Consider the following 26,623-nt stretch of genomic DNA (forward strand, 5'->3'; position numbering starts at 1 on the left):
TACTTTCAAACATAATATTAAAAATGTTTGCAAGTAGTGGCTGTTGCTAAATGAGGTGCCCACATAATCATCCTGCTCTCCCCAATACAGTTGTTAAGTGACCAAGTGGGTCATTAAGTGGAACACTGGGTACTTTACAAATGATGAAAAACCCTGCCTGCCTTACAGTGCCCTTAGATCAGGGGTAGGCAAAGTTGGCTCTTCTATAACTTGTGGACTTCAACTCCCAGAATTCCTGACCCAATCATGGTAGTTCAGGAATTCTGGGAGTTGAAGTCCACATGTCATAGAAGAGCCAACTTTGCCTACCACTGTGGCCCAGCTCAGCTCTACCACGCATGTGCGTGTGTCTCCCCCCAGCCAGTTGATTTTCAGAATGTGGGGGGCACAGGGGGAAGATGCATGCGCATATGTGGGGGCATGCTATGCCCTCCCACAGCCTGTTTTTGGTCCCAAGTGGCTGGAGAGAGGACTGCTAGGCCCAAAGCAGAGGGCAAAGGGAACGAATGCCTCCCCACGGCATGTTTTTGGGTCCCAGGAGGCTGCTAGACCCAAAATGGGAGGGCAGGGGCGTCACGTGCGCATGCATGGGAGGGTGGGGGTTGCTCGCATATGCGTGTATGCGGAGCAAGGGATTGTGCGAGTATGCATGGGAGCATGGGGTGTGCGCGTGCACATGCGCAGCACATAGTATTATGGGTATCAGCACACATGTGTGCTGTTGTGTGCATGCTTTCGGCACACGAGAAAAAGGTTAGCCATCAGTGCCCTAGGTTCTATTCTACTGTATTATCAGTCTTTCAGCAAGAAAAGCAATACTGATTACATGTATATTGGGGGTAGGATTACTTTTTTCCCTGGGATCCAGTAAACCCACAGAAGCTTGATTGCTTTGTGTATTTTTGGAGGAACTCAATGAAATAGGAGGCTAGAGAAGGAACAAATAAAACTGACTAAAGATTTCTAAAGCTGGTATATTATTTTTAAAATTTATTTACATACATACATATACATACATACATACATACATACATACACACACATACATATATAGTATTATATTACATTATATCATCTCATATATTATGTCATATATTTACCATTTTTAAGAATCACCCATGTCCCTTATAGAGGACTATATTTCTTCATGCAACATTCTTCCTTCCTACTCTGCTTACAAGTTGGGGATGATCAGGCTGCTCAGAAGCAGCTCTCTTTGGAACAGGAGATTGAATATGGTCTATAAAAACACCCTCAGAAATAATAGCTAGTAATATTTTATCCAACCCTTTTAATTGAGTCATATTGGAATCGATTGGCTGTTGAAAGTCAATTTTAATGATGCTTTTCATTCATCTTAAACAAAAACATTCAAATCCAAAATGCTCAGTGTAGACAGATATTTCTGTCCCTAGATATCCATTCCAAGCCACAGTACAAAATTAATGACCATGCAGTAGCATCCCAATATAAACTCCATCCTTTCATATTTGTTTCTTGATTTCTGATGCAAGTACATGATTCATGGGTGCAAATTATCACTTGCTTCCCCTGCATACTGCCTCCCATATGTGGATATCTACACCTTCTATAAAAATATCACCATATTCAGCAATTTGTATGCTGAAATGTAGGTTGGTTCAACAGACCTTACCAGCTCACAGAAAGTGGGGTGTCTGCCAAACCTAACACACCACATATATGTCTTTCAGATTGATACCATGAGAAAGAACCTAAGATGATATTTATTTTTCCTCACATAGAATTGTATAATAGCATATTGTGAAAGATTATATCCACAAAAATATCAGACTTCAGGAAATCCCAAAACAGATGTGTATGAATAGAGATAGTATTCATATTTATTACTCTGTAGTTGAAATACTTGCTAATTCTTTCATATGCCCTTCTACTTCAGGTAAAACATATAGTATGCCTATATTGAAATAATATTTGCAATACTTTCAATAACTCATTCTTTGAGGAAGATTTTACATGCACTTAACATTGGCTGAAAAGAGGAACTTATTGTAGTTAGTTAGGTGAAATTTGATATTAAAAGGATCAAATGTTATAGAGTGGCTAATTCTATAAGAGAACATTTAGTCCGTTTCTTGAAAGTATATCCTAAGTTCCTTGTTTCACTTTTAATAATAGAAGATTTACTGTAGAGCTTCAGATTTAAGACCTACAGTGTAAGGTTTAAGAAATTATTTTAGGTATTTATTATTGGCTGATAATATGAAGGGTTCATATACTATGTATATTTCTAACATGTCTTAGGAGCTCCAATTTGTATGCCGAGTCTGCGGAGAGGGGCGGCATACAAATCTAAATAATAAATAAATAAATAATATTTTTTTTTGGTTGAATGAGTATAATTAGCTGATAATGAAGCTCATCTGTTGATGATTTTCTGTATTTTAAATATTTTAAATATTGTGTATCTTTTGTTTCTTTTTTCCCAAGAATTTAACATATGAAATCATTCTGACATTGGGGCAAGCATTTGAAGTGGCCTACCAGTTGGCCCTTCAAGCTCAAAAATCAAAATCTCCAGCTGTTTTGACTGCAGAAATGATAGAAACAAAATCTTCAAAACCAGTGCCTAAACCTCGAGTCAGCATGAGAAAGTCCGCAGTATGTATATCACGTTTTTGTCCTTTGCTATAGAACTATGCAAAACTTAAATGTCATCTGAACTTATCTTTCTAAGTTTCTACTTTCTGTTCAAGACTATTATTTTTTTAATCTTTTATTTAGGGAAATGCTCTAGAGCAGCAACCCCCAACATTTTGGGAGCCAGGGACCATTCCATGGGGGGCAGTTTTTCTGCAGACCAGGGTCACATGGTTTCATGCATGGTCTGGATCTTGCACATGCACTGATGGGGCTTCACTCACTTGCGCTGCCCAATTCCTTGCTGGGCTATGGCCTAGTGCTGCTTTGTGGCCTGGTGTTGAGGAACCCTGGTCTAGAGCAAGGATGGGCCTTCTGTGGTACTCAAGCTCTTTTAGTACTACCACAACTGAACATGTTTGAAAACCCACAATATATTCTTCTTAGGAGGGGATTGTCTAAAACAGTGTTTCCCAACCTTGGCAACTTGAAGATATCTGGACTTCAATTCTGGGAGTTGAAGTCCAAATATCTTCAAGTTGCCAAGGTTGGGAAACACTGATCTAAAAAAATGTAATATTAGAATTGGCACCCCCTCCCTATGGTTTGCAGCTTTTCAACTTCTAAAATATCTTGTCGCCGTTTGACCACTCAAAGCTTTATAGGATAAAAGTATTTCTGTATTTGAAAAAAAAAATGATTTCAGGGCAGATTGTTCCAGCCATTTTAAGCATTTTGAATTTGAAAGCTTATTTCAAGTTTGTAATCAAGTCCAGACTATTTGGGGCATCCAAATTCAGATTCAAACTGGAAACATTTTAAATTTGAAATATTTATCCCACTTCTAAAAACTGTCTACCTTCCCATAGGACCACTTCAGGTAAGTGAAAATAGACCATTAGTTATCAAACAACAGGAAAAATACAAATCACTACAAAAGTTGAACATTATGTGTTTTAAAAGCAAACATAGCAAATTATATTCTCCCCCTTTTTTAATTGTTATTTGATGCATATAATTTGAGCCAAGCAATAATATTGTCATTGGCTTCCATATATTACCAATGTTGGCAGAATAGAAATGCTCTCTGAAAAGCATTATGGGGAAGAGTGACCTACTTGATCACTGGCATATTTTCTCATCTTGTGACCTGGTAAGGTGGATTTATTAATCCAGTCTTAGTTTAATTTCTCACATTTTCTAACAACTATACATTAAGTTGATAATTTACAGTAACATAGGAAGTTACAAAAATAGTAAATATTAAGTAAAATGATGTCTTTATAATATCTGTGCTGTAAAGTTATATTTTTCTTCAAAATTGCTGTTGCTCAAGCATCTCTACACTTCCCTTTAACATGAATCTATGTTCATTGCAAAAACCTCTTTGGCTTTTATGTCAACAATTATACATATAAGTATTATTCTTAAGCTTCCCGTTATCCAGTAGGAACAACAAGCACACAACTAATCACACATATATCCTACTTAGTTTCTATTCTTTAACTTTCCAAGATTATCCCATTAATGGTCTTTGTTAATCTAACAAGAAAATAAATCTTCTGGAATTCTAACCCATAAGATTTCTTTCTTGGTTGCTGTCCTTATTTCTTACCTTCTGTCTGTGTTTTGCTTGCTCCCACTCCTCAGGTGCCGCTCCCTTCTGATAGTCGCTGTTGTTACTGTCATACCTGTACCACACACCGTCCTTCCTATCTACCGTTGCAGTCTGTTAGTCCAGGACCTAAGGTCTTTACCCTTCTTGCAGTCACGTTTCTAGTTGTGAATCTGTTTCTTTAAGCGCACCAGATCTCCTTCAGATTCCTTCATTAGCTTTGATGCTCTTTATTCCATTCTGGACAACAATTCCACTTAACATTATGTAAGGTAGATTTTGAGAAGTGTGCAGTAAACAACCTTTGGACTGATCAGATTCAGTTTGGCAGGGAAAATAGTTCCGTTGATAGAGAATAAATTATAAAAAATATAGTATAGTAGATCATAGGAATATTTTGTTTGAAAATCAGTTCAGTGTTATTTTTTTCTAATGTGCAAAATTTAACCTGCTCATATTCTTAACTTGTCCATAATCTGTACTGAGCTGATTCTATTTTTGTTTTATCGAAATACGATACAGATTTTTCTGATTACTACATATATCCCATATGCATGTACACATATTATGCTTAAATGCTAGAGTAGCTATCTTCATTCTAAATCTGCATGTCTCTGTCCATTGGTTTAAAAATGCACCTAATTTCATACTTCCAAAGAAAAGAGGTTGCCTGAAATGTTCTTTCTTTTCTAATGTTCTCTAGCTGGAGCAATCTGAAGAGGACCAAGACTCCCAGACCCATGCTGGTGTATCCTGGGTAGTTGAGCCCAAGCAGGATTCCAAGAGGACCCTCAGCACTAAGTATGAGACTACTATCTTCTGAAAACAAATCTACATCCAACCAGTCTAACTGTGCCTTTGCAGTCTGATCTGCCTGCTGTTCTAAACCTTCCTTCCCCCCCATTGCTGGCACTAGGCATGGTGCCACCAGAGGCAGCAGGATAGGATTATCATAGACTAAACAGCTTTTTGTATCTGCTTTCTACTGAACACTGTGAATTCTCCTAAAGGAAACAAGGGTAACACATTGAGAGAGTCAGCAGTTTTTAGATGTCTTGAGATATGGGAGAAATGAAGCCTATGTGAGTTCAGTATATGGATTTGGGAAAATCAACCGGTGTTTTTGATTTTCTCTTCATGTTGACACTGTGAATATGGAGTGGATTAACACTCCAGAGGGCTTTTCTGTTTAGCATTCTTGTTACTGGATTGTTCTACAACTTTGTTCTCTTGTGTACATATTGTTGTAATCTAGATTTATATCTCCATACTAAGACATGGCCACAACTGTTCCATGTAGTGTTCTTTTACCTGTCATCTCAAAAGACACTAATTACTGTGATATTGTTTGCAAACCTCTTGCTCACCTGATTTCTAGCATGAATCTTGTTCACACTCTTTAACTCTTTCTTGATACCGGAATGTATGATATAATGTAAAAGGCAACTAGGCGCCACAATTCCCTCTATTAAGCACTTTCTTTTTTCCTAGGAGTCAGACTTGATATAAATAATGTTAAACAGGAATGTTTCAGCTCTCCCAAGTATTTCTGATCAGTTTGTATAGGATTTACTGTTAGAGCTTTCTGTTAAGCAATCCACTTACAATTAACTGATTAATCACGTTTCCTGAACTTTAATTAGAGTGCATCTTACAAAGATACACACTAGTTGCTATAAATAAGGATCGGAGGCTGATAAAGGATAAGATCAAGGCAAATGGTAGGAAAAATGGATGGAAAAATGGATGTTGACAATTAAAAGAAAAGATATCTAGATTTACAGGATATTCTTAAATATGTGGCATGCCAGACATATCGGAGTTTTGAAAATATTTATAATTCACCTTTCTTCTGGCAGGCCAGTAAATAGTATTCTGACTTCTTACATCTTTTCAATACAAATTTTATTCAGTTTTTTTTAACATAAGAATGCAAAGGTAGATTGAATTTTAAATTACTGTCTTTTTACTGAATGCTTGTCTCCAAAGCAGCAAGCTTTGTTTTTATTGTGGAATTAAATAGCCAGTACTATTTTGGACAACAATTCCAAACATTCAGTTTATTTTATGAGATGGAATCTAAGATCATCTCTGTTTAGATGATGTCTGACATTTGCCTACTGTCCTTCAAATATTTTGTTTTCACTAAACACAAGTTTTCCAGCGATAATCCAGACACTTAATATTATTCAGAGACAGTAGAGTTACTGCGACTAAATCACCTTATGTAAATTACCATAAATTTCTCACATGTGGGGTTTAGTCAATGACAATAATAAAAACTTCCCTCGGTTGCATTTTTTCAATGTATAAAATCATTCAATCCCTAGCTTTCTTTTCATTAATATTGTCCCCATTTTGTTTGCCTTCTGCCAAGCTGAACTACAGACATCCACGTTTCTCCATGGAAATGTAGTAAATGAGCAGAGCTCTAAGAAGCAGTGAAATCTGGAGGTACGAAGATCAACACCCGGCTCTGGGTTGTGTCCTTGGCTGCTCATTAAGGACTTCCAGAGTTGAGTGAAAGAGTCCCAAGCCACAAGCTGATAAAAGCAATATGCATTTTTAGCAAAAGAACTGAAACTTCTGCAGTTAAAAGACTGATGCCATGAATTTTAGTTTGAAATGTTTTTGTTTCCTTTATATTGTGAAAACTTCAATTTCAGCATAGCATTGATGGAATTGAACAACTATAACTGCTAAAACAAAACATGAATATGCCTGTCTTATAATATAGCTTTACAATATCTGAATATTAAATGATATATTCATACTTGGCTTGGAATAGTAATAAGCGAATTCCCAACTTGGTGCAATATTAAATTTATGTTGAGGTACTAGCACCTAGGCTGAAAATTGTTCATTCTTAATAGTTACAGTAATAATTTTAAAAGCGTATTTAACTTAAAAGAACCAGAGAAATTTAAATTCTTGACAGTTCTTGAACTAACTAGAAGCCTAGTATAAGTAAGTCTACTTAACTGTTTCACTGCAATACAACTGTTTTGTGAAAGTATTTTTTTCCTCTCCACACAATTTAGAGTAACTGGACTTTGATTTCTTGCATCTCAATCAAGTAATCTATTTTTTAAAATGTGATTGGATTGTACTCTGTGGTTTGAGATTTTTAGAAGATTATTCACTGATTAGCACTTTTTATACTAGTTGATAATTTAATAATGCTCATTTAAGTTCATAATTTAAGTATCTTATATAATAATTACAGAGTATAAAAGAGTGGAGATCATGGGCATTATGCTAAAACAATTTATTTCCTTAATTCCACTTAATTCAACAATGACTGCTTCAGATAGAAGCTAAACTAGAGAATGAGTTATCTGAAGCATTCACAATTTTGAACTCTGGCTTCAGTTCTGACCGTGATAAATATATATCTCTATCCTATCCAAGAAAAAGATGAAGTTCAAATAATGCTTTTATGGATATGATAGTATGCTATACCCTATCACTGTGTTAATGATTTTCTTCAATTTTTGTTACTGCTGTATCATTAAGATGTAATTTAATCTTGCTCTATTTGGTTAAAAATAGGAGGAAAAAGTATCCCAAATAGTTGATTTGGGAATAATTCACAGATGAATTTCTTGAAACACAACATTCCTTTATATGCATATGTAAATGATATGCTGGTGTTGGTATAAATATTACTGTACCAGTAAGTCTGTTCTTAAAGAATGCAAATTGCATTTTTTGCTAAGGAGGATAGGATAGTTAGCCTTAGAACATATTGACAAAAATAATGAAAGCTTCCAATTTGCTTCTTCCAGTAATTTGGTGCTTCCTTTCTGAGTTTACATGGACATAGCAATATCCATGAGTGCATCTCCTGATTAAGCATTCCTTTTAAGAAGACAATTCAAGCCATTTTGGACTTGAGTTTTCCTACAATTGTAGCTGTTTCTAGACTCCAAAGTATTTGACTTTTGTCTCTCTGTGATGTTTTGTAGCACACAGAGAATAATACCATCTATTGCTGGCACTTAATCTGTTTATTGGTCCTTTAAAATACTACACTTGTGTGCTGAAATAACATCTCCTGTGCTGCTTTTGTTAGAACACCTTTTCAAAAAGGAAAGGTTCTAAATTCTAAAAATTCTAAACTTATAGGCTTATTTTTTACTTCATTTGAGTCCAAGATGGGGGGAACACTTTATAAACGCTTTGATGGATGAGCTACTGCTTATCTTTTGAATGGAAAATCCGTTTATGAAAATTAAAACTCCTGTAGGATGTTTTTTGTTTGTTTTATATTTTTACACACTAGTATCAGCTCACAGAAATTGGCCTTTAGATTTTCTTAGCTTGTGAGAGAAATCCTGAATTTGAGGTACATGACAATCTGCCCAGCCTTCTTTGGGAAAGAATTCTAAAGCAGCTTCAAGCGATGAGCTGTGCTGTTTTGCAGACAGGTATCTAATGATACCTCACTTTTTCAATACCTTCTTTGCCTGTGAAAATAATAATGCTGGGTGATATTTCACTCCTTCACTGCCTCTGTTTGCATGATCAGTATGAATGTCTATCAGCAGGATTTTCTGCTATCCTTGCTTCTGAAGAAGGCAGGCAGGTTCTTCGTAATAGGCAGTTTGAATATCAACACTTTTATGCTAATTGTGATGTATGGCAGTGGGACTGATTTGTAATAAAATGTTATTTAATCTGTCTTTGTATTTTGATACTTGAACTATTTCCTTTTTATTTTCTGTATATAAAAATTATTCTGTCTCTGTCTCTTTCTCCCTCTCTTTTTTTGTGGTACCAAACATAACCAATCTGTGCAACAACATAGACTGACCTCACTACAACAAGGCGAGACTGTAAATATTTCTGAGCTTCCAGCAGTCGTTTTGTTGTTTGTTTTTCATAACTGTATGAGTTAGAACTGAGTAAATTAATAAAATTAGACATCTCTGTATGGGTTGTTGTGGTATATTAGTCTGTACTGAGTATTTTAAAATTACAGTTCTATATTAACTGATGTTATGTTGAAAATATTAAAACAAATTCTAATCATAGGAATGGGATATTAAAGTTACTTTTCCCAATTGAAATAACATGTACTAGCTAGTTTAAAATCACAGGACAACATTTTGAGCTGTTTAAAGGTTTACTGCAGCAAACTTGGCATTGTCAGTTTGTTGTTATTAGCTGTACCTTGCAGCTTCAGTTTGGAATAAAGCAGCAAAGAGCAGGACAGCTGCTCCGTTGATCACATTGAATTTTGCATCAAAGTACTGTCTGAACAATTGCCAGTTTGAATCTCCCCTCTCCTTGCCGTCACATGATCTGCCTTGTTAGGTTGTTACAGAAGAAACTTCCCCTGTTTCAGACTTTGCCTCTGGAAGCAGCAATTTCTTCAGTATTTCTGAGTAGTATGGACCAAATACCTGTCTGTTGTGATGAATCAAACTACCAAACCTCTGACCAATTTCCAATAGTTCTTCCTGAATAGGACTAAGGCCTTGTAGTAGATTCTTAGCGTTTTGGCCACCAGGATACAAACAGTGTCTAAGAAAAGTCTGGATTCGTTGCTCTGTGGAAATTAAGAGAGATTTGGAAATAGACTAGAGTGCTATAATTAAGGCTGCATCATTCGGGGGTCTCACTGATTGTCAACTGCAAAGTTATAAAGAAAAATTCAGGATAGAGTCAATTTTTTAAAGAGCTGGTAGCAAAATAATTAAAATTTATGTGTTTTAATTATATTTTAAAACTCAAAAAGTATTTAAAATCATCTGTCGACAGTTGTGCATTTGGTAAATTAAGGTTTTGTTGACATTCTATATCCCAAGTAGTACATTTGATTAACACCAATCATAACTGTAATATAAGGACTCCATTGGAAATAAAAGGTAAATTTTTCTTGTTATAAATGCCAGGCGCTGTATATTACACACATTATGCTATCTTACTGAGATTTTCACTAATTTATTAAAACATTGCTTCAATTTAATAATATTTAAATCAGAGTTGAAGGTACTTCAGTTAACCCATCCAAACAGAAGCACAATTCTAATTGACTGACAATATTAAATACTCTTCTCTGGCAATTTGTATTAAAAATGGTACTCAAACTGCTGCTTCGTAGAGAAATAAATGCAAAAATGTTTTCAAAGTATTTTGAGTATTCTAGAAACTTTCTTTTATACAAAGCATTGTACATATTGAATCTATATTTTGTGAGTGGTATTCATGATTCAGAGTTTGGAGTTGAAATTCATCATTTTCTATGTCCAAATAGACCTTCATCAAACCAAACTTGAATAACTTACCAATTAGAACCCGTACAGCATTGTTTTTATCTCCAAGGTTCCTAAGCTGGCCTTTGAGTGAAGCAGCCTTATCAGTACTGAGTGCAGAGTAACCCAACTGATTAAGTATGGCATTTACTTCCATGTGTATTTGATTGCTGATATCCATTAAGGCATTTTCTGATCTAATCATACAATAATAACAAACATGTTAACTATGTCAGTTGAAATTTTAATGAAGAGAAAGATTCTTAACCTAAGATAATAAAATTGGTTTGATATGCTGTCTCAAAACTAAGTTTCTGACAAAAAGTGAGCAACAATTAATTAGAATTAACATTCCAGTCCTCTTGACTGTATGTATACAATTTTCTTAATGCATGGTTCCAAAATTCAAATTGTTGTTCGTCCAATGAATGCCCTTTAAGATATTTTTTCATTATTCCATAAAGAGTGATACATTGTGCCAAGGTACTTGTGGGATTGCTGCTGTCTACCACTTTTGACCATCTGATGCATTCCTCCTCAAAGAATCTGCTAGGGTTCCATCTTTTACGGCTTCTGGTGGTAATGTCACTGCTTTGAGAAGCTAGGGAACAGGGCTCTACTTCTGAAGCTTGTATTTCCTCATTAGGGGGTGGGGCAGAGCTGAAAAGGCATGTTTGGATTTAGACAGACAGATCAGAGGAGAGGGGAAAATCTGGAGACCTCGAGGCTACTGACAATTGCCTCAAGGGATAGGAGAAACCTCTTAACTTTGGCAAGAGACCCGGCCATTCTGGCTGGCCTTAGCCGTGGCAGTCATAGAGAAGGAAGTCGAAAAATGTAAACGAAGCCTACTCGGTGAAGGAAAAAGTTACCCAAAAAATCATCATAATAAAAGGAACCTGAAGGTGCAACAGGATTAATACTCAGATTTGACAGAAGTGGTGACGGAGAATACGGTAAGTCAAAATTAAAAGCTGTGGAGCAGGACGAGTCACAGCAACAGTGACTTTGTAAAATATATATATATATATTGATGGCACAATCTAAAGGCTTTGAAAGCAAAAAGTGGAATAAATGTCAAAGATTGAAAGGATTAAATGACATAAAGGACTAAAATACTTGTTTTTTTCTTTCTTGAACTTAATTGAGGACAGAGTCTTTTGGAGCAATTAGAAGCTGGAGGTTGGTAATATTCGAGTCAGTTTGAAACGTGGTGGCAATTATTAACTGGGCAGGAAGAAATTTCTGAGATATCAAGAAATGGAATAACAGCAATGGATTTATTGTTTGGATAAGATACTGAGACTTTAAAAACAAAACAAAATAAGATTATTTTAAAAACTTTAAAAGGGGAAGAGGAAAAATAACAAGATCTCTAAATTGGCAAGGAGAAAAAGAATTACTGGGTGAAATTTAGAGAAGTAAAATCAGCTACATATATTATAAACTTGCGGGCTGATTGATATTTATTAGAAGAACTCTCTAATTAATTAACCATATCATTGTATTATATTGATTGAGCTTGAGAATAGAGAGACAAGTTGTTATTACGATTAGTAGAAATATTTAACTTAATAATTAAGTACTTATATCTATATTATTATTACAATACCGATTAGTTGGTGGGGGCAATACCTTGAGTAATTGATGCAGTTGATGTATGCAGATTAGTTGATATTTGCAGATTAGGGGTGACATCCTGAGTTGTAGTTGATGCCTGCAGACTAGTCAGCTGTTTGTAATGTATGTCTGTGGTGTAACATCCGGGGTTTTGTTTGGCTCCAAGTTTGTGGTCTGGCTATTGATTATGTGTGTCAGATTGCTTTGTGTTTGTGTCGGAGGGGGGTGCAGCAGTTGGAGACACCTCTGGTTTGGTTTCTGGGTGGTGGTTGTATTTTGTCTGTGGGGAGAATATGGATTTGGTCCTGGTGAGAGTGATTGGTAGTGCCGTCCTGTGTTGTTCTGGGTCTGGTGTCACAACACAGGACACCAATATCAATCATCCTCACCAGACCCAAACCCATACCCACCCCACAGTCCCTTAAGAATAACCTGTATAAGCATATATATGTGGGCAAACAATAGCATTCTTGGCAATGAGAAATAAAAGAAAAAGATTACAAGAGGCCTTGCACAATGAATTAAATAAAATAGAAGTGGAATTGCAAAAAGACTCCCAAAATAACAGAGTAAAAGAACAAAGAGATAAACCATAAGATAAATTTGAATACCCAAGAAGAATTGGCACAAAAAATTTAGGATGGGCAAACAAAATTATTTCAAAAATGTAAATAAACCAAGTTGTTGGCTTGCATATAAATTGAGAAAACAAAGAGAGAGAAAAGTGATGGACAATTTATAGGACGAGAAAGGAAGCACACAACACAATAGGGAAGAACATACCTAGAATCAACAAATATAAAACAAATTATGGAAGATCAAAGAGAGATGGACCAATTACAACTACAGAATTTGAGATGGTTCTGAACAAACAAAAAAATAATAAAATCCCTGGCCCAGATGGGAAACTGGTTAAAGTATATAAAAATATACAAAACCCACTGAAATAAATAATGTTATAATTATTTAATGATGTATTAGCAAAAACAAGAATACCACCCACATGGTCAGAGGCCTTAATAACATTAATGCCGTAATAACATTAATACCTAAATAATTGCAGAATGTAATCTTAAAATTATACACACCTCTTTCCTTTTAACATAGGTTAGTGGACAAGATTTAGGTAGGCAAGAAATAAAACAGTAGATAATTGTTCCCCTATTATAAGCTAGTCTTTTGAGCTTAACATTGTATACAAACCAGGCTATTATGGTTTGTTCAACAAGCTTTGGTTTAGTACCATATTGAGTCCATAAACAGTGTGGAGTGGATGTTGGCTTGATCAATTGATTCCCTTGTTAACTAGCCTTATCTACCCTTATCTACCCTTTTCCATAAAGTATCACAAAATTTTAGCTCATTATAACCTGCAAAAGAGTGGGCTAGGAAATATTATTCCTGTCTTCAGAAAATATTAAAATAGCTTGCCTTATATCAGGGAGACCTTCCAGAAGAGCTTTTATTACTCTTTTCAGCCTACTGCCACATCTTGGTGAACTGAATAACTCATTTCCACATATATTGCTGCTTACTAATAAGACTGAAGCAATAATGACCAGCTGATTCACTTCTACTTGTAGAGCATGCAAACGAGCTTTGTCCATCAACATAGTCTACAAAGAGAGAATATTCATGAGATCACAAAAAAGTAAGGGCTGGAAGAAATCTTGGAGATCACTGAATCCAATACAGGAATCTAATTTTCAGCATCGCTGACAGATGAACCTCTAGCATGTTTAAACACTTTTCAGCAAAGAATTCATATCAGTCGATGTGCTTTGAGCCTTCAAAAAAATGAAGGGCCCAGAACTGGATGTAGTAGTTAGCTATGTGTGGTTTAAGTAATTCGGAATTTATAGGGAACAATTTTGTTTTCTAATGTCTTCACACTATATTTCTGTTTATACAACCTGGGATTGGTTTTGCGCTTTTAAAAACATTTTTTGAACAATTAAAAGTTTTTAAAGCTAATTCTTCCCTATTGCCTAGGATCAGATCTAGGAGAGACATTACCCTATGGAAAATGAAAGACAACTGAAGAATTTTGAAAATTTGGACATTGGCTAAGTTTTTCCCAATAGACATCTATATAGTTATAGTCTTCCATTATGATTGCGTCTCTCCTGAATTTTATAATCTGGTCCAGAAGACAATATTTAGATCTTCTGTCAGGATTGACTATCTGTAGCATATTTTCACCCCAACCTCCATTCCTATATATTCTTATCCAGTGCTCTTCATTGGTCTGTTGTGGTAAACTTCCCTCATAACCATTTAGCTGCCGTGTGGAAATTAAGATTAGAGTTGTACTTTACTGAATTAAGACTATGCTTCCCTATTTTTTAAATCTTTCTTGGTATTGATCTACAATTCTTTTAAAAGGAACCTCTTACCTCAGGATAGTGTTCTCTTCCAAGCTCCCAGTCCAGCAAATCCATATACGCTTGATTTAACACAGCAGTGGGACTATGAATAAATGAGACTTTTCCAGCAGACATAGGAAAAGTGGAAACAGGTGGTCCATTGGTTCCAGAGGTAGATGAAGAAGGAAGCAAATCAGATTTTGACACTTTGGTTACGGCCTTGTGTAGCCAGTCAGTTGTATAAGTTAGACTGTCTGCAATAATGGAAAATTTGGAAAAGAAACACAGCTGTTTTTTTCAGTAATTTCTCTTTTCTTATTTTTTGGATAGAGGCTGATTTTTTATATATATCAAGTGCACTCCATAAATTCTCACATATTAGTAATTTTCATTTCAATTTGTGAAGTAATATTCTTGCGTTATAGCTTGCCTATATTTTTAATTAATCTTAAAAATAATTCCATTTTTTTCAATTTCAGAAAAACTAGCTTTTTCTAGATATTATGAAATTATTTTCAGAACTGGAGTTTACCCAACTGACAGGTGCAAGAAACATACAAATTCACAGTAGCCAAATGTATTTTTCGGAATATAAAACATACTTTCCCCCCCTGCATCTTATACTCCAAATGTAGTTCCGCCCACCCTCCAGTCCCCACCCTTCGGCCTCCACTCATCAGCTGTGCTTTAGAAGCACAACCCCAACCTCAAAACCAGTGAGTGAACTAATGTGTTGAAGCTGACCAGGTTAAGGACTAGACAGATGAATACCTGGTGCGTCTTATATTCCTAAAAATATGGTAACTTGACAAGATGATGTAATAGAAGGTAGGACTCTAAATATTCTCTTATGTATTTCTTAAAATGTTAACATCCCTGTTATATTCCCCCCTCAGGACACCTCCCGAGTCCTCGGAGAGGGGCAGCATATAAATCCAATTAATAAATAAATATTTATCTGGGAGTAAATGTTGACAAAGGCCTATAGCCAAGATGGCGAGCTATATCTGCGGGCACATAAGCTATTGCTGTAGCTCAGCTCCAGCATGCATGCATGTGCTAGCCAGCTGATTTTCAGCTGGCCCCGCCCACACCACCCATCTTCTCCCAGGAGTCTCCACACAGCCCATTTTGGATGCCAGGTAAGTACAAGGTTTGCACAGAAGCTCTGGAAAGGCGTTTTTTGCCCTCCCTAGACTCCAAGAAAGCAAAAAACCTTTTGGAGGACAAATAATGGGCCTACTGGGCTCACCAGAAGTCAGGAAATGAGTTATTTCTGGTCTGCAGGGGTGGGGGAGGCTGTTTTCTCTATCTCCAGGCTCCAACAAAGCCTCTGGAGCCCGGAAAGGGTGAAAATGGGCCTACCATTTGGAAACACTCTGTTTCGGGCCTCTGGAGGCTCCAGAGAGGCCTGATAGACCCAAAATGGGGCGCAGGGGTCATGCATGGGGGAGTATGGTGGGTTGCATGCACATGCGAGGGGCAGCATGGTGGGTTGCACGCGTATGCGGGTGGAGCACTGAATTATGTATGTGGGCACGCTTTCCAGAATAGAATTCTTTATTGGCCAAGTGTGATTGGACACACAAGGAATTTGTCTTGATGCATATGCTCTTAGTGTACACAGACAAAAAAGATACATTTGTCAAGAATCATGAGGTATAACACTTAATGATTATCACAGGGGTCAAATAAACAATGAGGAAAAAAATCAATATTAATAAAAATCTTAAGGATATAAGCAACAAGTTACAGTCATACAGTCTTAAGTGGGAGGAAATGGGTGATAGGAATGATGAGAAAAAACTAGTAATAATAGTAGTGCAGACTATAGCTTGACAGTGTTGACGGAATCATTTCAGCAACCAAGGAGAAAAGGTTCGCCATCATTGGCCTATAGAGTTTGGCTCTGTTAATTATTAGTTTATAAAAATGATCTAGCAAATGTACATTGCTCACTCTTTGATACCTGCCTGGTAGTTTGTTCAGGAGTTCCTGAAATTTTTTCCTTTCATATTGCACAGAATGCTCCAAAAGATGAGGTCGAAGGCTTTGTATGGTAAAGTTGACCATATCCATTTTCATTAGGTTCAGAACTCGGAAGATCTCACTGTCATAGATAACAAGAACAAAATCATTTTGCATTGTAATTAAATCACCATTTCTAGCAACAAGGAATCAAGCTTAGATTTTAAATGATAGAATATTAAATTATAAGTTACATAAATTACAATTGTATATCCATACAAGTCAAATAAAATAAAATATCCTAATTTCTTTAAGTTTATATCACAGATGGAGAGTCTCTGTAATGAAGCCAGCTCATCTGGCATTCATATCCCAAGATTAAACTGTTTCTTTTCCAAGGGTTGGCTAAAATGATTTTCTGTCATTGGGCTAGAAAAGAAAACACTGTCCCAACCTGTTGGCTCATGGTGACTATTTTCCTTTTATCAGACAAGCAAATATTCTTTTGCATGGATAATGTCGGGAATAAGCTTTAGGTTACTGTTAAGCTTCACTGCTTATCACCTAATACTCCTGGTGAAATGTAAATGCAAATCTGGCTCCAAATTTAAATAAACAAATTGATAAATTTAAAGCAGCACATGTGGACCCTATATTCAACATAGGTAGATTCATTTCAGTAACTAAACTTGGAGAAAGATTGTTTCTGTTTTCAGAGCTGTGCCAGCATAGGAAATATCAAATTCAAGAGCCCAGCTATTCTTACATATACAGTGGTACCTCTACTTAAGAACTTTTTCTAGATAAGAACCAGGTGTTCAAGATTTTTTTGCCTCTACTTAAGAACTATTTTCTACTTAAGAATCCAAGCCCGGAAAAATTTCCCAGGAAATTTGAGAGTGGCACGAAGGCCCGGCTAGTTTCCTGCCATTCCCCATTTAATCCTGGTTATCTGGGCTGCCAGAGGAGACTTTTGGTGCCGCTTAAGGAGGCTTTGACAGTCCAGAGCGAATGAAGCATTTTCCTTTCTCTGGGCACTTGGACAGGAAATAAACCTCTGCCAGCGCCCAGATAAAAGAAATGCTCCCTTCGCTCTGGGCAGCCAAGGAGTCACCACAGCGAAAGAAAGGCGACAGCTACAAAGCAAGCGAGAGGAGAGGGGAGCCCTTCAGAATGGGAAGGAAGAGGCAGCAGCAACAGCAGCCAGTGTAAGGAACACAGCCTCGAGCTGTATTTGAGGTGCGTGTTCCTCCTTGCCGCCTCAGAGTCCCTCTTTTTTTTTACATCTTAAAGTTTTGGATTTTTAAAATTCCCCTCACCTCACCTTCTTCCTTCGGCAGCAACTGTCCTCCTCTTCTTCCTCCTCCTCCCACCCAAATTCCGAGCTTTTATTTCTTTCCTAGTGGGTTTGCACGCATTATTTGCTTTTACATTGATTCCTATGGAAAAAATTGCTTCTACTTAACAACGTTTCTACTTAAGAACCCGGTCATGGAATGAATTAAGTTCTTAAGTAGAGATACCACTGTAGTTTCTAATGCATTGCTTTAGGAATAACAATAACAGACTGAAGCTCAATGTTTGTTTTACTTTTAGACTTTGCAAAAAGTCTAAATTGGACAAACAGACATTTTTAGGTGCGTCTTTTCTTACTTCTAGAGATGAAAAATGGTGAACTGAAAGTTTCTTTATAAATTAAAATCATAGAAAATTGTTGCCCTACAATAACAAGGTTATGCATCCTACATCAATATAATTTTAATAAATAATGCATGATTCATACAGGATTGTATTTCCTCAAAACTCAAACCCACCTGAGCAAATGAACTGGGTCTGCCATAATTCGCAGACTTTGTATTTCTTCATCTCTGATAGGTGCACAGAGCATTGCCATGGTGCCTAAGATATATGTAGTAAGCTTGGGGATATCCAAAGCTCCATGTTCAGCTTCTTGCTTTATCAATTCGATGTCAAGTGCTTCTTCAATTTGACTTTTTAAACGTGTTTGCCGTGGCAGAAGCAAAGACAGCAGAGTCTATAACAAGAATAGAGGAGGAATGGAACATTTGTAAAAGCAAATGTTCAAATTGATTTTAACTATTCAAACTCAATAACATACATGACTGCAATAGAAATGATGGTTAAATGACTGGTAGGATGCCTCTAATATTATAAATCGCCAACAGATGGCAGTATTGATGTTCTTTAGCCTCTTCATTTTACTTGGCAGAAAATTGCTATGAGAAAGGGTTGTGTTGCTATTTTTGTGAAATGGGGCCCTACAGTGAATACTGACCAGATTGAATTTTAGACAACTGTTTAAACATTTGTTTAGACAACCAAATGCAGGTTGTTTTTTGGTATATATAGTTGAGTGCAGAGCCCAAAACTATAAAGATGTGAATCAGGAAGACTTATTTATGTGATCAAAAAAGAACAATTTTCACATAAGAAAATTGATGACCTAACTAAAGACAGGTCAGCAGATCATTGAAAGAGAAACTTCTATCTATCAAACTTGACATTTCATAACATGAGGATCAAATTTTGATATTACTCCTTATTTCAAGATGCTGACTCCAAAAATAAAAGCTTCAAGAGTTGAAATTTGTCAGCAAAGGTTGTCATACTATGAGAATGAAGGTACAGAATTTCATAGCATTCTTTAGCTGATTAAACATGGGCTCACCAAGAATCGAAGTATCGGTCCCTGGAGTATCATTGAAAAAATTCAGCTAAAGAAAAAGAATTTTACTCTCTATGCAGGTTTCAATAAAGTGCCAAATAAATATGGAACAAAGATATCCTCAAATGTTTTACAGCTGGAAAGAGGCTGGTACTAATTTTCACGATTATTTTAGGCAAATGACCAGTCATAAAAATGTTCTAGTATAAAAAAAAGAATATCTTTTTTTTAATAAAACACCCACTCACATAGTTACCTAACTCTTTTTGAAAAGTCCTATAATTCTGCTGCTGCTTTTGATGAAGTGACAGCACTAACTTCAAGCCTTTTAGGGGAGAAGATATAAGTGCTAATTTACAGGTAGTCCTTGTTTAACAATCACAAATGGTTCCACTGAAATGGTTGCTAAACTACATGGTTACTAACCAAACCATGTGCTTGAGAGAGATGCTGGGAAGATTGCTGGATGCTGCCATCTGCTTCAGATAAATTTCTCATGTGAAGCAATGGAAGTGTTACTGTGACTCCAGGGTGCATTATTATGAAGTACAGAACTTTGGGGGAAGAGGACATATCAAGAAATAATTTTTACTACTGTTTACTATCATTTACTACCATTGTATTTATGAACAATTGTTTTCCAAGGCAATTGCTAAATACCTTGTGACCACAGTTGTTAAGCAAATTGTGATCTAGCTTTCCCCATTGACTTTGCTTGTTAGATGTCAGCTGGGAAGGTTAATAGTGATCACATGATCCAGGAGCACTGCAACTATCATAAATACAGGCCAGTTGCTAAACACCTGAATTTTGATCACTTGACTGTGGAGATGCTGCAATGATCATAAGTTTGAACAGTGGTAATAAGTTACTTTTTTCAGTCTATTGTAACTTCAGTCACTAAATGAGTAGTTCTAAGTTGAGACCTACCTATACCTCTAATAGTTTTTTAATCACAAAAATTAATTTGTTAGATATGAATAATGACATTCCCATTCCCCTTTATAATTTACTTCTTTGATTTCTTGAAGTAGCTTGATAGCCTGAGAATAGTCTGGTGGTGTTTTGGAGAGTTGTTCTTTCAAATTATCCCAAAAAGCTTTGTGCACTGTTTCTTTCACTCTGCTTTCTAAACTGTAGTGAGATAAAAGTAGATGCTGTTAATATCTTTTCTATCTACAATATTGTCTGGAGACCAAGTTTCACATAATTCTTTTTCAGGCCAATCAATATTGTAAGGACATACTAGATTTCAATAGATGATGAATATAAAATGTTAAGAGTAGGTACACGTTAAACAATTTATAAATGAATGAATGAATGAATGAATTAATTAATTAATTAATTAAATATTCTAATAAATGAACAAGGAATGCCACTTCAAATTTTCCTCCAGACAGCATGAATACAATATTCTCAGCAGAGGTGGGTTCCTTCCAGTTCGGACCAGTTCGCCCGAACTGGTAGTGACTCACTGGTAAGGTCATGATGATGTCATGGAACTGGTTCAGTCGGTGCCAGTCTGTGGGCGCCATCTTTTTTTTTTTTGTAATTAATTTTTTTAAAAAAATTCTTCTCAGCATGTGTAGAAACTTCCAAGTTTCAGCACTAAGCACACAGTCCCCATCTTCTTTTTGGCTTTTTTTAAAAGTATATTTTTTATTTTTCTTCTGAGCATGTGCAGAAGCCAAGTTTCCGGCACCATGCATGTGGTCACCATCTTGTTTTTGACTTTATTATATTATTATTTCCCCCCAGATTTTTTAGCACTGCACATGTGCGCATATGCAAAGCATGTGTGTGACTGTGTGGTGCACCCACACAGCATGCCCACATGGCATGGGAGGAAGCTAACCGGCAGCAAGATATTGATTCTGGGGAATATGGTCTGGCTGTTTCAAAGACCTAACAGTCCTAAAAGATAATAAAAAGAAAATTTTCTGTCCTAGGGGAATACCAAGCCACCATTCCAGATCATTATGGATTGAAAAACAAATGGCTGAGTTCTCCAAAATATTCCATTCCCAGAATGGTAGAGTTTGCACATCCTTAAATGGTTTGTTATTATCGGTATATCTTGGGAAGGTGGGCTGAGAGCTAACAATATGCAACACATCTTAACTGAGAGTGGTCCATAAAGTTCATCTAGAGCTTTTTTGATTCTCTGAATCATGCAAAAACAGAAATGTATTGACACATAATCAGAATACAAAAATAATAATCTACATAAATACTTAACCATTAGTTTCAACTTTCCCATTTTGCATCTTTATAGTAAATGTCAACATTTTGCCTCTTAATCATAGCCTTACATCTTTTATTAAAATGTATGAAATCTATATGTAATTTTTCAATCACCAAGTGTTCTGACTATGTCTTGGGTTTATGCAACTCAAGTAGCCAAATCCAGCTTAACAACATTCCATTAACAAAAACAATTGCTTATTTGGCAATAAAGTAATCTAGACACTAACGAGGTTTAATGAAAATCATATTCAACTAGATTCACTAAGAATGACAAAAGGCAGGTGTCCCCCCTCCCCCCCAACTACCATACTATGTGAAGACCTAGCTCTATTGGGAAGATTCTAATGCCGGAAAAGATAGAAGGAAAGAGAAGAGAACCACCACCTGCAGGACTAAGTTACATTACTGAGAAAGCACCATTAGAAAACCTGAAAAACCAAGTTAGAGAAAGATCATCATGGAGAAAATCCATCAGTATGGCTGTTAAGAGTTGACAACAAATTAATAGCACATTAAAAAATACAGCTTTATGCAGTTAACTAAAAACTTTTGAGAATATGGAGAAAACAAAACCTACCTATTTGGTGATAAATTTACTTCTTGCAGTTTGAAATCTTGGTTGACAACAATTTCATGGGCTATTGTCATTTTTGAGACTTCACTGGCTGTTTCCATGAGCTCTGAGATAGAGTGAATTTGGGGAGAATTGGCTAAATAAAAATAAAATAGAATGGTGCTTACTTGGCCCACCAATCAGGAATGTTTTTAAAGACACGTACCATTTATAATTAAACAAAATAACTTTTTTGATGCAAACTCTGCTATCTTTTTGACTTCTAAAAAAGCAAATGCAAGTTTTTTCTTGTCTGTAGTAGACTAAGAAATGATAATTACCAGCACATAAGCATGAAAATAAATAATATAGGATGTTATTTCCATGTATTTCTAATATCACAATCATAAACATCACAGAAGGCCGTTACAAAGTTCTCCAAACAGTAAATTATATATATGAATGTTGCTACCACTAAGAATTGATAGTACTTATCCAGAACCAAAGATTTAAGATCCAAGGATAGAACAAAAATACAGTAGTTTCAAAACCGAAACTGGACAAATGTAGATAATAGGGGTGGGATAATCATTTCTTGCAAATTTTGAGAATTGTCAGAATGAGGGCAGATAAATTTTAAGAAATTTCAAATGAAATTTTTCAATATAGAATCTGTAGATTGCAATCTAGTTTTATTTTTCCTACAACTTTTCCCCTAATAAAAATATCAAAAAGTAATCATTCTGCTTTGAAAGTTGAACATACAGTGTTCCCTTGATTTTCGTGGGTTCGAACTTCGCGGAAAGTCTATACCACGGGTTTTCAAAAATATTAATTAAAAAATACTTTGCGGGTTTTTTCCCTATACCACGGTTTTTCCCACCCGATGACGTCATATGTCATCGCCAAACTTTCATCTGCCTTTAATATTCTTTTTAATAAACTTTAATAAATAAACATGGTAATAATCTGAATGGTTGGTAAGGGAATGGAAAATTGCAATTTAGGGGTTTAAAGTGTTAAGGGAAGGCTTGTGATACTGTTCATAGCCAAAAATAATGTATTTATTTCCGCATTTCTACTTCGCGGAAATTCGACTTTCGCGGGCAGTCTCGGAACGCATCCCCCGCGAAAAGCGAGGGAACACTGTATACCACTTTCTGAAAAATTGCACAAAAAATTAAAACTCTCTCAAGATCTTTTATTTCATTAAATTATTGAATTTTGCAGCACCAGTTTTTATCTTGCAAATATCTCTGTGCAATCTAATCCAGTTTTATTAAAGCATTATTTGTACCACTAATTATGAATTTGAAACAATTTTGGTGGTAACATGCTATTTTGCTGTAAATATTAATATTTGATTTTTCTAGCACCCAGTCCAAATTACACATACAAGATGGGATGTTAGGTGGACAGAGTTTGGGAATGTCTCCACCCTGGATTTCTTCATGCTCCCTCAGTTTTCTGGAATTACAATCTGTGGTTTGAGTGTCATTGCAGTCACTTGAAGTAGTCTCTTTAGGATTAGGCATCTTGTTTCTAATGGAAGACACAGATTTTAAAATGACATGGACTATCACATCGGTTTCTAAAGACCATGAAAACATTTTTATGTACTGTAGCCAAATAGCAGAAAAATTAACAGAAAACCTCTCTTTTATTGAGAAGATTGCTGAGAAACTGGTGGTGCTCCACCTCCTACAGATGAAGCCGATTACCTAGGTCCTAGAGCCTTATCAGTCAGGTTTCAGACCCGGTTAGAGCACCTGTGTGCCACCTGTGGCAGCCATGCCATAGGTTCGCCATCACTGCTTAGACTGTCTACAGTCGACCTCTCCCCATTCCTAAGAGGTCTGTAAGGGGCGCGCATAAGCGCACCACTGTGCCTACCGTCCCTGTCCTATTCTCTTTTATCGTTACTTTTTACTTATGTTGTTTATACAAACTACACCAATATGTACTGGCAAAACAAACAAACAAATACTATCCTATACATGTTAGATAGATAGATAGATAGATAGATAGATAGATAGATAGATAGATAGATAGATAGATAGATAGATAGATAGAGAGAGAGAGAGAGAGAGAGAGAGAGAGAGAGAGAGAGAGAGAGACAGAGAGAGAGAGAGAGAGAGACAGATAAAATAAATGGAAAGGCAATTTGAGTTTTCCCTTCAAACATTTTCTGACCCAATACTCCCCCCGCCCCCAATCTTCCTGACAACGCCTGACGCCCTGAGGTGGCAAAGGGAGCCTGGGAAAGGGGATGGCCAAGAGCCACGTTAGAGGAGAAACCGAATAGGCAAAGCGGTGTGTCCCCCTCCCTCACCTTCCCCGAGGAGAACAGGGGAGAGGCGAGGCAGGGGCGGGCGGCGGTGATCAAAGGTGAGGGGGGCTGCGCGGCCGGATTTTTCTCGGCCGACCCTAAACAGCCAATAGAGCTTTCAGGTCGGCCGTTTGGCCGAAGCGATTCTAACGGAATAGAACCAACCACCTGCCCGCTAAAGTGGGGGGCGGGCGGGTTGCGTCTGTTTTGAGAAAGAATCAAGTGTAAGTGGTACGCGCCAACGGTCTTTTCTCGACGACCAAGAATGTAAAAGTGGCGTGTCTGTTTCATCTTCAGATGAGATGCGAGGTCCGTAAACTTTCTTCTCCCGCGTTTCAATTTCTATCCCCGCCGCTCTTTTTTTTTTATTTTTTTGAGAAGAAAGGTCTTTCATGTCTCGTGAAGATCGCGGAGGACCGAACCAAACGGCCCAGAAATGGGAAGAAGTCATAATTTCGGAGAAGCTGAAGAGAATTTCAGTGCAGTGAAATACCTATCGGACGTTATCGCGGTGTCATAGTTACTCTAATTGTTGCTCCGCACAAACGTACATTTCGTGAGAAGGCAGGGTTTTTTTATTATAGCATAATCGGGGCGCCCCCTTTTTCATCGCCCAGTGAGATGCTCCAAGAATGGCCTGAGAATCTCAATGGGAATATCCATGGGGAAGGCAGTGGCGCCATCTAATGCTCCCTTCCTTCCTTCCTCTCTCTCTATCTCTCCATCCCTCTTTCTTTCTCTTCCTTCCTTCCTCTCTCTTTTGCTCTCTTTCTCTCTCCCTCCCTATGTCCCTCTATGTCTTTCTCTCTCTCTCCTTCCCTCCCTCCCTCTCTCTCTTGCTTTCTTTCTCTTTCTTGCTCTCTCTCTTTCTTTCTCTTGTTCTCTTTCCCTCTCTCTTGCTTTCTTTCTCTCTTGCTTTCTCTCTCTCTCTCTTGCTTTCTTTCTCTCTTGCTTTCTCTCTCTCTTTCTTTCTCTCTGAGCTTCGCGGCACACCTGACCATGTCTCACGGCACACTAGTGTGCCATGGCACAGTGGTTGAAAAACACTGGTCTAGAGATGCCTTAAACAAGTCTGGATATTTCCATTCCATGCAGTACAAACTTAGTAGATACAGTACAACGCTTATAAATCTAATCAAACAAACAAACCTCATCTGGAAGGAGAATGAAAATTCTAAGGGAGCTTGCCAAATGTTGTAAATATTAATAATTCTGCAAGAAATGTATTTCAAATAGTTTCAAGACATTAGCCCAACATTTTCTCATTGGGGTTGCTGAGAATTAAATTGTGAAGTTGAGGGGGGGAAAGCAGAAAAATATAGTAGCAAACAGTTTGCACATGATAGCCAAGAAAACCATGTTTAAGTAGGGTCATTAGGAGCTTAATTGGATTTTCAGAATTAATAGTTTAATTCTGCATTAATTAATGCTTTTAGATTTTAACAATGTACAGAGTCAACAAATTAGCTAGGAGATGTTAATTAGATATCAATAAGAGTAAGTACTATAACCCATGAGAAATGCTTCCCAAATGTGTTAATTGTTACATTCCACTTAATCATTAATTAATCATTGTAAAACCAAGAAAACAAATGCACTGAAGCTGAGTAAACATTTTCCTATCAATTTTATAAATCCATTCTTTCCTGGGGAATCACTTCTTTGTGTCTAAGTTTTTTTTACTCTCCCCATGCTGGCTGGAGAGTTCTTGGAGTCCGCAAGTCTTAAAAGTTCTGCATGCTCTCTTTGTAATCCACATGAGTACTCTGTAGTAGATTTCCATTCTCATGAGTGCTAGTTTAGAGAGATGACACAAACAGCCTTAGCACATCTATGGCAGGAAATGACATGCAAGAATGCGATTTTCTTTAAGGGAGGAGTTATTATTTAGCAGCTTCTTATTTAACTAAATTAAACAGGTACATATTTTATCTGTCTCTCATAACTGGGTAGTTGTCTCTAGCACTAAACCTTTTAGCTGTCACTACTGAAATAATGGGCTATCTGCATTTTCTTAAATTAATAAACCTCAGTTTGGTGGATTTTGGATAAAAAATATTTTTATTTCTATGCTGCCCATGTCATCTAAGTAACTCTGCATGGTTAAATCTGTCTGTAAAATAAACCTTTGTATAATGTTTGCAAAAAATCTCAGTCCTATTTTTACAAATGTGTAACATACATAGTTGTACAAAAAATGCCGTTTAGGTTTCACATACATTTTACTGTAACAGATCCCCCCTTTCCTCAATTTGTCTGTTAAATGTATGGAATAGAGTAGAAGAATAGAATTAGAATAACAGAATAGAATAATAAACTAAAGAAGAGTTGGAAGGAACCTTTTAGGACATCTAATCCAG

At 36.6% G+C, this 26,623-nt stretch overlaps 2 protein-coding genes across 14 annotated transcripts in view; one reads left to right on the forward strand and one right to left on the reverse strand.

The window, feature by feature from the left end:
- ANKS1A (ankyrin repeat and sterile alpha motif domain containing 1A) overlaps positions 1–9,170 on the forward strand; it is a 140,446-nt gene extending 131,276 nt beyond the window's left edge. For 6 of the 13 annotated variants that reach the window (XM_070745295.1, XM_070745296.1, XM_070745298.1 and 3 more), the window contains 3 exons: positions 2,470–2,640; positions 4,270–4,368; positions 4,938–5,158. In XM_070745295.1, coding sequence (XP_070601396.1) covers positions 2,470–2,640; positions 4,270–4,368; positions 4,938–5,057 — 390 coding nt within the window. In that variant the 3' untranslated portion in view covers positions 5,058–5,158. Of the gene's footprint in view, positions 1–2,469; positions 2,641–4,269; positions 4,369–4,937; positions 6,532–6,611 lie in introns of those variants that run through there. The other 7 variants (XM_070745301.1, XM_070745304.1, XM_070745308.1 and 4 more) reach the window with 3 other exon arrangements.
- TCP11 (t-complex 11) lies at positions 8,948–24,607 on the reverse strand. The gene is made up of 10 exons (XM_070745309.1): positions 24,267–24,607; positions 23,331–23,476; positions 21,959–22,091; positions 20,148–20,268; positions 18,263–18,483; positions 16,450–16,590; positions 14,511–14,730; positions 13,546–13,730; positions 10,528–10,691; positions 8,948–9,788 (listed from the first exon to the last, which is right to left on the reverse strand). Exons 2-10 carry the CDS (start codon positions 23,467–23,469, stop codon positions 9,550–9,552), a joined length of 1,563 nt encoding a protein of 520 aa, XP_070601410.1. The 5' UTR covers positions 23,470–23,476; positions 24,267–24,607; the 3' UTR covers positions 8,948–9,549.
- Between the last annotated feature and the right edge of the window lie 2,016 nt (positions 24,608–26,623).

Source organism: Erythrolamprus reginae, chromosome 3 (genome assembly GCF_031021105.1).
Source record: "Erythrolamprus reginae isolate rEryReg1 chromosome 3, rEryReg1.hap1, whole genome shotgun sequence".
Lineage (NCBI taxonomy): Eukaryota > Metazoa > Chordata > Lepidosauria > Squamata > Dipsadidae > Erythrolamprus > Erythrolamprus reginae.